Source organism: Amphiprion ocellaris, chromosome 21, assembly GCF_022539595.1.
Source record: "Amphiprion ocellaris isolate individual 3 ecotype Okinawa chromosome 21, ASM2253959v1, whole genome shotgun sequence".
Classification (NCBI taxonomy): domain Eukaryota; kingdom Metazoa; phylum Chordata; class Actinopteri; family Pomacentridae; genus Amphiprion; species Amphiprion ocellaris.
Window position 1 is genome coordinate 16,486,070 of NC_072786.1, and position 13,179 is coordinate 16,499,248.

The 13,179-nt window shown below is 38.7% G+C and overlaps 1 protein-coding gene across 6 annotated transcripts in view; it reads left to right on the forward strand.

Moving 5' to 3' along the window:
• cacna2d4a (calcium channel, voltage-dependent, alpha 2/delta subunit 4a) overlaps positions 1 to 11,486 on the forward strand; it is a 111,028-nt gene extending 99,542 nt beyond the window's left edge. For 5 of the 6 annotated variants that reach the window (XM_055006515.1, XM_055006512.1, XM_055006516.1 and 2 more), the window contains 9 exons: positions 1,011 to 1,081; positions 2,001 to 2,076; positions 2,171 to 2,223; positions 2,983 to 3,038; positions 4,870 to 4,890; positions 5,436 to 5,556; positions 6,498 to 6,618; positions 9,413 to 9,490; positions 9,629 to 11,486. In XM_055006515.1, the coding sequence (XP_054862490.1) occupies positions 1,011 to 1,081; positions 2,001 to 2,076; positions 2,171 to 2,223; positions 2,983 to 3,038; positions 4,870 to 4,890; positions 5,436 to 5,556; positions 6,498 to 6,618; positions 9,413 to 9,490; positions 9,629 to 9,721 (690 nt within the window). In that variant the 3' untranslated portion in view covers positions 9,722 to 11,486. The remainder of the gene's footprint in view (positions 1 to 1,010; positions 1,082 to 2,000; positions 2,077 to 2,170; positions 2,224 to 2,982; positions 3,039 to 4,869; positions 4,891 to 5,435; positions 5,557 to 6,497; positions 6,619 to 9,412; positions 9,491 to 9,628) is intronic. The other variant, XM_055006517.1, reaches the window with a different exon arrangement.
• The last annotated feature ends 1,693 nt before the right edge of the window (positions 11,487 to 13,179 follow it).

Sequence of the window (13,179 nt, forward strand, 5' to 3'; positions counted from 1 at the left end):
TCCTACACTGTTTGGACACTGACATACAGTGATTTTTAAAAAATCACTGAAAGGACCCACTATTTGGTTGTTTTGTTTCAAGTGAATTCATTTTCAGTAGAGATCAATTGGAACCAAAAACAAGTCAATGAGATGGGTCAAGTACCTGGTTAAAGACGTTTAAAGCAAATGTCACACTTCACAAAAATTTTCATGGTTGACAGGTACACAAAAAACAAAACTAGATCATGCTTTTTCTCCTCATGAACATATGAAAGCCATTTGTAGCTTTATCATCCACTACTATGCTAAACTGAAGCGTAAATAACCAAAGTTCACTGCTCAATATGATGTTATACATATTCGATCAAGTATATTAGCAAATGTTTTCTAAAATCTATACACAAGTCCACGATTGGTAATGTTGCAATTGAGAATACTCACAAATTCTTACAAATTGCTTTAGTAGAATTTATGTGTGACAGAAAAGATACTCACCTTGAAATGTCCTTTTTGTTATATTTGTTCAGCCCACAAGTCTTCCAACTCACAGGCGAAACTGTGATTGTATCTTGGCATATTAAATGGTTAGAAGTGACTTGAAATATTGAATTCATGGTAAAGAAAAATTCACTCGTCAAGCCAGTTTCATAAAGTTATTACAAGCTGAGTTCAGTAAATCTGAGTTTAATTTACTCAAAATATTAAGTTGATGCAATTACCATCTTTGCAATCATTCATCAGAATCATGTTTGCAACTTAAAAGGTTTATCTTCTTCTATAAATTAGAATTTTGTCATTGCAAACATGCATGTTATTAAGTTGTTTCAATAGAATATAAATTGCTTCTTACAGTGTACGCTAAGGTATGTCACTGCAAAACCAACACACAATGTAACATCGATGAATAATTGATCACACAGTTCACTCTGAGGTTAAACAATGAATATCACAGAAGGGACCTCACATTGATACGCTCAGACACACTGATTGTCTGACAGTGTTTGTCTTTCCTCTATCTTTTGTGATAGGCGGGAAGGTTCTATGGAGAGGTTGACGGCTCAGTGATGACCACGCTGATCCGAATGGGCATGTTCAAGAGGTAATGCCTGGCTGACGAGATAGTTGTGTTTTTGTTTTCTTCTTTGTTTGCCTGTTGTGAAAGGGCAAGAGGTTACCTGGTTCTGACAGGATCTGCAGTGTTCACTCTGCAATGTGAAGAGCGGTTTTATGTGTCTCAGGCTCAGAAAACTGCACTTGAATCTGGCTCATGAATGCATTTGTGTCACCTCATGCTGTGTCTCTAACAGCGGGGTATTGTCTTAATCAGGAGGTCCGCATGTAAATGTTTCCTATTTTCTTCTCGGTTCCTAACCACTTAAGTCGAGCATTAGTATCTGTAATGATGCATATGCAAACCATATGATAATAGTATCCTCTCTGTGTTGTTTATTAGAGTAGCTCATTCACCCATCTTGGTGTTTGTCATATAGCTACTTCCCTTTTTTCCTCCACTTTGAGCTTATTTGACAGCTCTAGATTTTTTTTCTCCCCCCCTCTTAGTTTTTGCCCGTCTTTTATGTTTGAAATCTCTTGAGTGATGTGCTATTTTTAAACAGCTAAAAGATTTCGTCATGCTTCATTTGACACAGGATGTTACATAACTGGTTTTGAGCATGCATGGACTCCAGTAGCAATCTGTGTATGTTTGCAGTCTGCATATGGACACATCTGTTATTTGTGTTCATATACCTGCTAAAGCACCAAATATTCACAGATTAGAAAAACATGAATACATCTCTTGGTTAATCTCATGTCTAAAAAGCTACCCTGGACCGTTTTCACTCATGTTTCTTGCTTTCTGAGTTGCGATGGCTATCAGGGTCTCTGTAAAGGTTAAGCTCAGTCATGCGACACTGTGTGTGGTAGTCTGGAGGGGGTCAAGGAATCAATGTAAGTCAGTGAAATCCTGACAGAAGAGCAGCACTATTTGCTTTGTGTGTGTGTGCTTGTCTCCTCAGGGTATCCTTGTTCGACTACCAGGCCATGTGTAAGATCAACTCGCATTCTGTCAGCAGCGCCCGGCCACTTCTCAGCGTATGTACAATAAACTCACACTGCATACAGATATATTCCCGTAAAGGTCCGGTAAAATCTGAAATAAATATAACCTCTCCATCTATCTCTTCAGCCCTTCTATGGTTTGGCTTCAACCCTCAAGTGGTTCCTCTCCAACTTCCTACTGTAAGTGTTGCTAGGGGCAACCAGAGTTGGCTGGTATACCTTTTTGTAGCAGTGTGTCCAAAATAAAATAGTTAAAATTTGCAGCTGTAAATTCTGTTTATTTTAAGGGAAATTTGTTTCTTGGATGGCAATACTGATAGTATACACACAGGAAAACACAAGGTGTTATTTTAGGTGAAATACATAAAAATGTGAATGATTAATTAAGTAATTTTAATGTTAATTAGTGAGCTTTGGAAATGTGAGTAGGTTGATTTTTATACATTTGAACAAACCCAGATTAGCTGTTTCCACCTGTTTTCAGCCTTCATTAACTAAGCTGATGACAATATATTCATATTTACTATACAGACATCACAGTGGTGTTGATCTTCTCAGTTAAAGCTCAGCAAGAAAATAACTTAATGCTGACATGTTATAAAACAGACTAGAACTGTAACAAATTAAGTTTAGAGAGAAAATCTCCCATATTTTTTTATTCTCATGTTTTGTTAAGGATGAAGTCACTTAATATATACAGCAGCTTCATTAAAAAGAACAGTCTGGTTATACAGTTAGGAAAATACAGCTACCAAATCTCCCAATTATTGCTGAATAACTTGAGGACCCATTTTCTTATTCCCATGACACAACTTTGGGTCCTGGCCCAGTTTTTGAAAGCTGCATGCAATCTGCTTGCAATCTGCTTTGGTCTATAATTATGGCCGCCTAATTGACTCCTTCTCCATGTCCACTCTCCTCTTCCTTCCCCTTCACAAGGTTTCTCCTGGAGTTCAATATTTGTGGCTTCTGGCACATGGAGCATTTCGCTGAAGGTGAGCTCACACGGAAAGAAAAGATGTGGCTAGTTCTGGCTGACTGTGGAAGTCATGTATGTTTTGTACATAAACACAAGCCTCAGAAAACCGTGGATGACTGCAATCTATGTTCTGTTAACCAATTCTTAATAAGGGTTAAGCCCAGAATTACTCATAGTTGCACCAAATTTTGATTTATAGTGAATTTGTATTTGATCAGTATGTTTCTTCTGGTTGGAAATGACAGAAACAAGTGACAAAACACAATGTGTTAGAGATATTAAGGATATGTTTTAACAGTTGCTATGTTTGTTTTTTTGCATTTTTACTAAATACGCCATGCCCTGTTTGCCACATTAGCACAAATATCTAAGAAAGTACAAGCCTCTATACATTCCAAATGGTCCTGGCAATTTCTACCATGTTCTAAAGCATTCTCGTACCTTATAAACTGAGCAAACTGGATGCAGTAGCTCCTGGTCAGTTACTAGTCAATTGCAAGTCATGTCTAAAACCAAAGAGCTTAGTGAGCTTGTTATTAGGACCCATCACTGAAAGAGTCACACACTGTAGCTGCTCACACAACAGATGAAAGACTACAAAGCTAGATCCAAGTGTTTTGAGTGCCAGTGACCACAGTGCAATGCATAATCAAATAGTACACAGAGTTCCACACTGTGAAAAATCTCAAAGGGCACAGTAGAAAGCTAAAAGTGATGCCTGCACTGGTAAGAATGGTAATGTGAGAGGCCAAGAAGAATCCAAGGATCACAGCCCGATCCATTTTGATGAACCTGAACATCTCTGGTACCAACATCTCAAGACACTCACTCCAGCAGACACTGAGGAAGGCTGGATGGTGACTACATAGGACTCCACCTCTCAAGGATAGGCACACGTAAGCTCACCTGAACAAAGAAATGATCTTTTGGTCATCAGTTCTGGGGTCCTCAATCAACCTTGTCAATGTAAAAGACTCCGTGCTAAATTAGGACGACATTAGATTCTGGTGGAAAACATCAGGCAGTCTGCAGAAAAGCTTGGCCTTGGGCAGCATTAGACCTTTCAGCAAGACAAGCCTGGATCATACAGCCAAAGCGGTTTTAAAACATTTAAAAGAAAACAATATCAACCTTTTGGAGTCCCAACCAAAACCCCATTGAGAATCTGTGAAGAGAACTGAAAACCAGATTGATGGCAGTGAAATGTTCCAACCTCAAAGACGTCACAAAAGAGCATCAGTCCAAAAGCTCAGTGGAAGGATGCAAAGGCTCTTTTGATGTTTGATTGATGTGGTGGCAAATGAAGGCTTTGTCATTGATTACTGAGAACAATTTTGGCATTTAAAGTCCATTAAAGATATTATCACATCTAACACAATTCTTACTGTCAGCTCTTGATGTCATTTCCAGCCAACAGAAACCTACTGGTCAAATAAAAAATCACTATCAATCAAAATTTGGCATAGGTATGAGTAATTTAGGGATTAACTGTACATGAGCTGCATGTTTTAGTAGGCCATTAAGGGATCCCAACATATTTTAGAATGTTTCCATAAATGTAGTGAGTCTCGACTCACCATCAACATTTTACACAAAAAAATACCCATTTCATCTTTACTCATATCACATCCGTACTGCAGCGTTGACAAGCGTGTATAGTGTGGAGTGTTTAAACTGAGCCTGATATTGATCATCAGTCTAGAAGTCATTATGGAACGACAACACTGTCAATCCTTTGATGTTATCACCTCTCATCTGCCTCTGTCTGTCATCAATCATATGTTCATTCCCCTCATTACTGTGCCTGTCGATCATCCGCTCCATTAACGTCGTCATCCTCCATTCAGCCAAACCACCTTTCAGCGCTTGTGAGTATCTGTCTTGGAGTGTTCCTAAGGAAGATCAGTGTTCTGTAAAATCACTAGTGTTTCATGTGTGTCGTAGTGTTTATAGTATGCTTCAAACAAAAATAAAATGTTGTGTGTCTGATTGCATAAGTAGCTTTTAGTGGGAACAGCGACAGCTGGCTTCAAAATAAGACCCAACCCTAGAGTCTTATTGAAGCTAATGTAGCTCGAAAGAAGCCAAGCAAAAAACGCAGCTCTCAACTAGACATGTGAAATTCTGACAAGCCATTAAGGCTCCTCTCTCTGGTTTCAAACCCATCATTTTACCTGTGCACAGACACCATATTCAATTTTGTTTGGAGTACACAGCGAGCTAAAGTGCCTCTGGCTCTGCCAGAAACAGCAATCACCAGCTGAAGTGTGAAGCATTTAGATATTAGCCTTCATTCTCCTGTCACAAACTCTTAGCCTGTCAGTCACCAACAAAATGTCACATTTACAGTCAACTTTCATACCAATTCATTTAAATTGACAACCTCAACACATGACCCTTACTCTCTTATTAGCCTCGGCTCACAAGAAAAAAGGGGACATCCTGCAGCCATGTGACACCGAGTACCCCAGCTTCGTTTACGAGCCATCAGTCAAAGAGACCAACAGCATTATAAAGTGTGGACGATGCCAGAAGTAAGCACACACTCATGCACACTTATGCACACACAAGTATCAGTGCAGGCCTCTCTAAGCTCTAGACCAGTCATATTAAATTGTCCTTCCAAAATCCATTTTCTATGGCTTTGCTCTGCTCTGCATACTGAGAGCAGTGTGTGTTTATACAAGGGTATCAGGAAGAGGGAAATAAGTCGAAAGGAAAGGAATTAAATCAGGTTTATGGAAAGACCGAGAAGCGTATGGAGAGTGAGTGGAAAACTGACGGAAAGTATTAGGAGAGGTAAATGAAAAAAGATCCAGTGAGGAGAATAAGTGACAGAAACAAAGATGGAAAAACAGTGGGAGGCAAATGGAGGGGGGAAAGGAGAAAGAGAGGGAAGCTTCAAAGAGGTTTGTGTTCATAAGCTGTGTGTGAACACCCTCATGAGGCTAAACGTGGTATAACAGCACAGCCATCACTTACAGTCCCTTCTGGGCAAGATCTTACATATTTATATTCCTGTAGGTGTCTGAAATTGTTTGTTATTATGTATGATTATGCGTTTTATATTAAAAGTCATATACAGTCTGCATCCTGTTCTTAACCCTACCCAAGACATTTGTGACTGGTTTAAAGAAATATGAACATGCCAGAACTTCATTCCCCCCTTGTGGCAGCCTGATGATGAGGATGCAGTCAGACCATTCTACACAGTGTTGTATCAGCTCTAGAGAATGGTCTGTTTATGTGAGACTAAGAACCTCCTGACCCTATGTCTATTCCAATCTTGTGACTGTGATGTCTGAAATAGTTTTTTATTATATATGATTATGTTTTATTAGAATTCATATGCAGTACATTCTACCTTACCTGACTGCCCTGCTGGAAAATGTCAGAACATTCCTTGAGAGGTTCTCGTTTTCTGTGTTTTTGTTTGGTTGCCCATTGTCACACTTTTCATTTCTGTTCATGTCAGGATGTTTGTAGTGCAGCAGATACCAGACAGCAACCTGCTGATGCTGGTGGTGCAGGCAGATTGTGACTGCTCCAGACAGTACTCACGGATCACCATGGAGCCCAAAGAAGTCAAATATATCCTTTGATGTTTATATTCATGCAGTAAGTGGGTTCATCTCAAGAAATTATCTAACACTCATACTGAATTAGATCTTCTCTAAGTGTGCTTATTTAAATTTAATTGCGCCACCACTCTAACTTTCTTCAAGTCTGATATTCACACTGGAAGCTCTTGAGCACAAGCACACTCTTCAGATTCAGTAGTTTCATGTAGTACTATGTGTTACCTTTTCCACTTTACCATCGGAAGCATCATCCTCAAAAGCAGCAATCTACACTTTACAAGCTTTGCTGAAGGTTTGGATCATGCAATAAATCACCCCTGATAATTTTCTTGGTGAATTATCTGTTTGAATGACAGAGCTCACCACCATGCGCCCAAGTGTTCCACCAAAACCAAGTGTTCCTCAGCCACTATTCTGAGTGAACACTTTGGTGCGTTCTGTTTTTAGCCCCACCCAAGACGATTATGATTAGTTTAAAGAAATGCAAACATGCCAGAGTTTTTTTCCCCTATAGCAGAATGATAATGAAATGCATTCACAACATTCTAGACAGTACTGTGCTATCACTAGAGAATGGTCTGGCTCATGACCTAATGTCCATCCCAGTCTTGTGACCTCCTGGAACTAGTTTCTTGAAGTTTAGCACCAACCCTGATTTTGATTCAAGAATGAACTGAATAGATTTTGCTGGCCAAAGGTCACTGTGATCTCATAAAACACATTTTTGGCCCTAACTGAAGAATTAATACAGTAATAATGACAACATTTCTGATAAATCCTTGACAGGATAAGAAAATGACATGATGAGAGTTTATATGCAAATAGTCAAAGGTCAGCTTCACTGTGACATCGTAATGTTCAGGGAAAAAAAAACTTCTTTCTGGCCTTTATTCAACGCAATTACTCGAAAGAACAGAAAGTTAGATTGTGACCCAATTTCACATTTGGTCAGATGCTGATTTTCTCACATTATACTTTGGTGCCTAACCTATTAAATTCCTTTAAAGTTTTCACTGCATTCAGTATATTATACGACTCTGGATGGACATAGATGTAATCTGCAGCCTCACTTGTTGGTGGACACAAATCTAGTTTTAGTTGGCAACAGTTGATATTTCAGTACATAACTCCCTTTTAGGATGCACAGTGGCGTGGTGGTTAGTACTTTCACCTTGCAGCTAGAAGATTCCTGGTTCGCGTCCCGGCCTTCCTGGGATCTTTTTGCGTGTTCTCCCTGTGCATGTGTGGGTTTTCTCCAGGTATTCCGGCTTCCTCCCACAGTCCAAATATATGCTGAGGTTAATTGGTTATTCTAAATTGTCTGAGGTGTGAATGTGAGAGTGATTGTTTGTCTGTATATGTGGCCCTGCGACAGACTGGTGACCTGTCCAGGGTGTCTCCTGTCTTCGCCCCAAGTCAGCTGGGATAGACTCCACCCCCCCGCGACCCTAATAAGGATTAAGCGGTGTATAGATGATGGATGGATGGATGGATGGATGGATGGATGGATGGATGGAACTCCCTTCCATGATGGCAGCACAGTTGGAAGAAAGTTATAGAACCGATCATGTGATTACCGTTTGTAACTTTCAATGCACAGTACAATCACGTACCTCAAGTGACCAAAATATACCCAAAGGCATAATCTGTTTGTTGCCCTTTTTGTCCTTCTCCCAAATGAAATCCCTCTGCACTGCAGCTCCTGTTACAGTGAACTCACAGTCTTGCTCTGGAGAGGGTATTGACTGACAATCAGAAGTCACCAAACCTGAAACAATGACGGGCTTCCCACCTATGAACACTATAATTGTGCATTGATTAGGTTTGCTCGCCTCAGTCATTGAGTCATCGTAAATTTGGGAGTGTTAATACTTTAGTGGAGCAGAGGGGCAGCTTGGGGATTAGTTTGACTGCTGGTTAACATGTAGTCTTAATGGGCTGAGTTTCAGTCACTGTTTCTGTTCGTTGTGTTGTCTGACAACAAAAACAAAAATAGGTTAGTAAGAGCAGCTTTATTGGGAATTTGGCTGTAGTAAAATGCATTATAGATGAGCACAAAGAGAAGGGGAGAAGCAAACACAGTAACTTACTTAGTCCTTGTTTATTGGTTTTGAATCAGTGTTAAAGTTTCCACCATGTCTGAATGCCCCTTAACATTACAATTTCCACAAAGCTTTGGCCTGTGGAAATTACCCACATTACCCACACAATGTGCTAACACTAAGGGTTTTCCCATTGTTGCAGGACATTGCTGTCAAAAATAAAATATAACCCACTGGATCTTCAATTCCTCAGATGCTGGGAGTGCATGAAGACTCTTGTGTTCTCGCAGCCAACAGCAGAACAATTGTTGTGCTTTGCTCGTGGCTGAGATAGTTTAGAATTAGCAAAAGCAGCTCTAGAAAACAAGTAAACCTGGTGGACTGTGAGGTTGCTGCTTGGTCTAAATGGTTCACCTGGAAACAGTGAAGTGGATTATGGAAAGTTTAAACTGCACAACTATTGGTTCTTCATGTGAAATATACCAGTGGAGTAAAAGTCTTACTTGTAAAGCTGAAAGGCTAACTTGAGGGATGACAGAAGTAAATGTCATTTCTTAACAGATCTTACTCTTTACTTCCAAGTTTAGAACAGGCACAAAACACAATATAAATGGCTTTTCATCATATCAGACCTTTAATTTAGGTGAAAATATTACTAGTCATGTGCCTACTATGCTATATTTTTTAAAATAATACTTTAAAATGCAAAACTTGTAGAGAGCCCTCTCCTGTTCTGGTTGTTTCTTCTTTACTGCACTGTACATAACGCATCAGTGAAGTGTGACAGGATGAGATCTCAGAAGATTCGCCGACGCCCTGAGTCCTGCCACTCTTTTCACCCACAGGTCAGCTTCTCATTGCTTTACTTTATTGGTTTTTTTTTTTTAAACTCAGGACTGCACTGTTTGATCACATCGTACAGATATCAGATTGAAATTATGTAGAAAGTCAAAGTGAACTAATTTTCCATTTTATCCCTGCAGGAGAACGCAGATGACTGTGGAGGCGCTTCTTTTATATCACTCTCAACTTCCCTCTTCTTCACCTGTCTCACCTTCGCTGCACTTGTTTCCTGATGATGGACAACTTTGCTGTTTGGCCTTCTCTCAAAAGCAGAAGGTTGGAAAAAATCGAGACAACAGTTGGAACACTGTGCACCAACACTGGATTTTTTATTTTTTAAAGGCAAAACAGATACTTTGCTCATAAACCTCTGCTCTCTTCAAGGACCTTTGATGTGGTTTACAGTCTGAAGTGAACTGAAAACTGAAGACAAAAAAGCAAGTTAATGGACCGTTGTTGCCATGGATACTTTTCCATTACTTATCATGCACCGCTTGGCATCTCAGAATGAAAAGAGACTGAAGAGATTCAGGTGGTGGCCATGATGTGCATTTATAAAAGGGGATTATGAGTCACAGGGTGCAACATGACAAAGTCCAAGGGAGAAAAAGCCTGTTACTCATTTCCCGTAATCTACTGAGCTGAATATTGCAGAAACACATGCATATTATATATGCGGATGAAAGCATGCACACTTCCAAACACATCCACAATGCTTTATCCACAGATTTTGTCATATTGTTGAATAATTGCAACTGAGAAGAGGGCTATAGCGGTATGGGAGGAAACACTGTTGTGTTGCTGGCGAGAGTCATGTTTTACATGGTTGTTTACAGTATTAATGGATTATTGAGGACGGATTTGGTGGATAATGGCTCAGTGCCTGGAAAGTAGTCACATTTGGGCTTTATAGGCAAAGGTAACATGAATATGTAGTAAAGTTCAACAGAATTAGGGTGTCAGCCGCTTCAGGATCTACTTTTTTAGTTTTTACTTGGATTAAATCCAAAAAAATCTTTGTTTCTGTGATGGTTTTTAAAACAAATGTCTGTCTGCCTTTTTGTCTTTCTGTGTGTGTGTGTGTGTGTGTGTGTATATATGTGTGTGTGTGTGTGTTTGTGTGTGTGTGTGTGTGTGTGTGTGTGTGTGTGTGTGTGTGTGTGTGTGTGTGTGCGTGTGCGTGTGCGTGTGTGTGTACATACTGGATGTAATTCTGTCTGTCTATTAGGCTCGACATGTGTAAACCAGAAGTGTGTAGATTCTCACAGGGTGTAATTCTACAAACAGTATAGATTATTTTGCATTTAAAACTGCATATAGGTGGTTTAGATTTGACTTTGCATGTGCTTGCCACAAAGGATAATTTGCGCTTTCACAGAAACATTAAAATCTTTTGAGAATCAAAACAAATTTTACATGTTTTTTGCTGGAAACTTAGGCTGAAGTTCCTGAATCTGCTGCTTTACTTTCCATGAATAAAACTCTGAATTCAAAATTTCATCAATAAAGCAAAACAAAGCGGATACTAGCTTTGAGAAACAACGAAGAAACTTGGTAATAGCTTAATTGCTGAAAATATCATGTTAATACAAATGTAATCTCATTGTAAATCTAACTGCATATGGTATTTTTGTACACGTTCAGCATTTCATTGCATTTTGGCCTGTGACCATCAATGTACCTTTTTCTATGGTATTTTTTAATCACCTTACAAAGCATGTCCTTAAGTTGAACTTACACTGATGACAAAATTGCCTGAGATTTTTCCTCTTTATGTTGTTGATTCAGTCACATATCATGTGTGTGTGGATGTGCATCATAACAGTACGCTCTGTGGTGGTGAAGTTATGAAAGTAATTTATTCATCTGTCCCATTTTTATTTGTTCTTTCCTCTGTACAATATTCTGTATATTGTATGGTTGACATGACCGCATTAACTGAAGCCATGATTTGTACAAGGTCAATTAAAGTATCCACATGTTTTATTTTGTACTCAATTTGCTGTCAGATTAGTTTTGTTCTGTTTTGTTTGTTGGTGACTATTATCAATGCACATATAATATAATACCAGCTTAAAAAAGAAATCCCCCAAAGGAATTGGGCTGATATTCAAGCAGACCTATCAATAGTTGAGCTTTTATTTGCTCAGGAAAAATGTACGTGTAGTGCTTGCAATTTTGAAACAAAATGATTTGCTTGTGGAATATTTTGGTGTGTAATTATAATATTGTACTGAATTATATGTAGAAGTCAAATGAGGACAGAGAAGAGACACCATAAAAAATAAGCTCAACGGTTAAGTCACAAGAAGACTTTCTAGATAAAACAAAAACTATAAACATAACAAAGTCAACTAAACCGATGTAAGATGCCCACAATCTTCATTTTAGGTTTTTTTCTTGGATGATAGCACCCTTGTTAATCTTTCAATAGCACTAAAATCATTTTCTAGTCTGAGAAAATCAAGAGAAGAGGTTTTGAGGAATTTGAATATAATATTTTGACAGGACAATACACCTGTGATTTTGAAATGTTTTTTACTGTTAACATTATAGTCATATGGAGGCTTATCAAGTAGTTTGAACAAAAAACAACAAATTCATTTTCTGCAATATATAAAATTGTAAGAGGAGGACTTTTGAAGGGCCCAGCTAATGTTAGATTTTTGATAATTATATGTAACATCATCTAATAGAGATAACCAGCAATAAAAATGTATTATTAATGTTCTAAGGGGATAAATAACTGGCTTTGTTAATCTAATAATGCTGTTAGCTTGCAGCACCACTAGCTAGCTAGCTTGAATTATCATTGTAAGCTAAACATCTGTTGTGATTTGCAATTTGACATTATTTTTTCCTCAGGAATTTTAATATCAGTGCTAATACAGTTTTAGTAATAGACAAATGTCAGATTTCTGATAAATTATGTACACTGTCATCTAAAATGTAACACAAATGAGGCATGGAAGAAGCACGAAAAGACATTCAAAGGTAAAATTAGGCTAAAAATAAAGATATAGTAAAGACGATTTACACTTTTGACTTTTGGAGATGAGACATAATGTATTTACATATGGATATGTGCAAGATTACTGACTTTATGCTATGTTAATGTAAGCTTTCTGTAGCAGCAGCTAGCTGTGAAGGAAAAATTACTCTCTTTCCCCTTATTGAGGTATTTCCTCACAACTGTTAGCTGAAGAGAACCCAGAATATCATGCAGGTTGCATCTGTCAACTACAGTCACCTTAAATCAAGTTGTAGATCCTATAGGTCACCTCAAATCATTCTATAGGTTGACCCTTGTTACTATTCTGCTTATCCCAAACTGAGGCTGTAAGCATGTTAGGCTCTTTCTGTACTTGATATGGCCCTGAGACAGGCAGATGCTGTGAAGACACATGCTGTACTTAGACATGACTTGGTTATGATTAGATATTGTCTAGATGACGCTCTTGAGCAGACAAGCTGTCTCCATACTGGGCCGTAATCTGAATATGGCTTTCCTCCCAACTCCTTCTACACCCAAGATTGAAGAGAATTGATGCTGCCAGTGCTCACATCACTGTGTTGCTCGTTGCATCACGTCTCCTGATGTCAGTAAACACTATTCTCAACCTAAGCCATCTGAATCTTCAGAGTGTCTCTGAGTCTGCCTCCTGATTCTTCTCTTGACATCACAGAATTC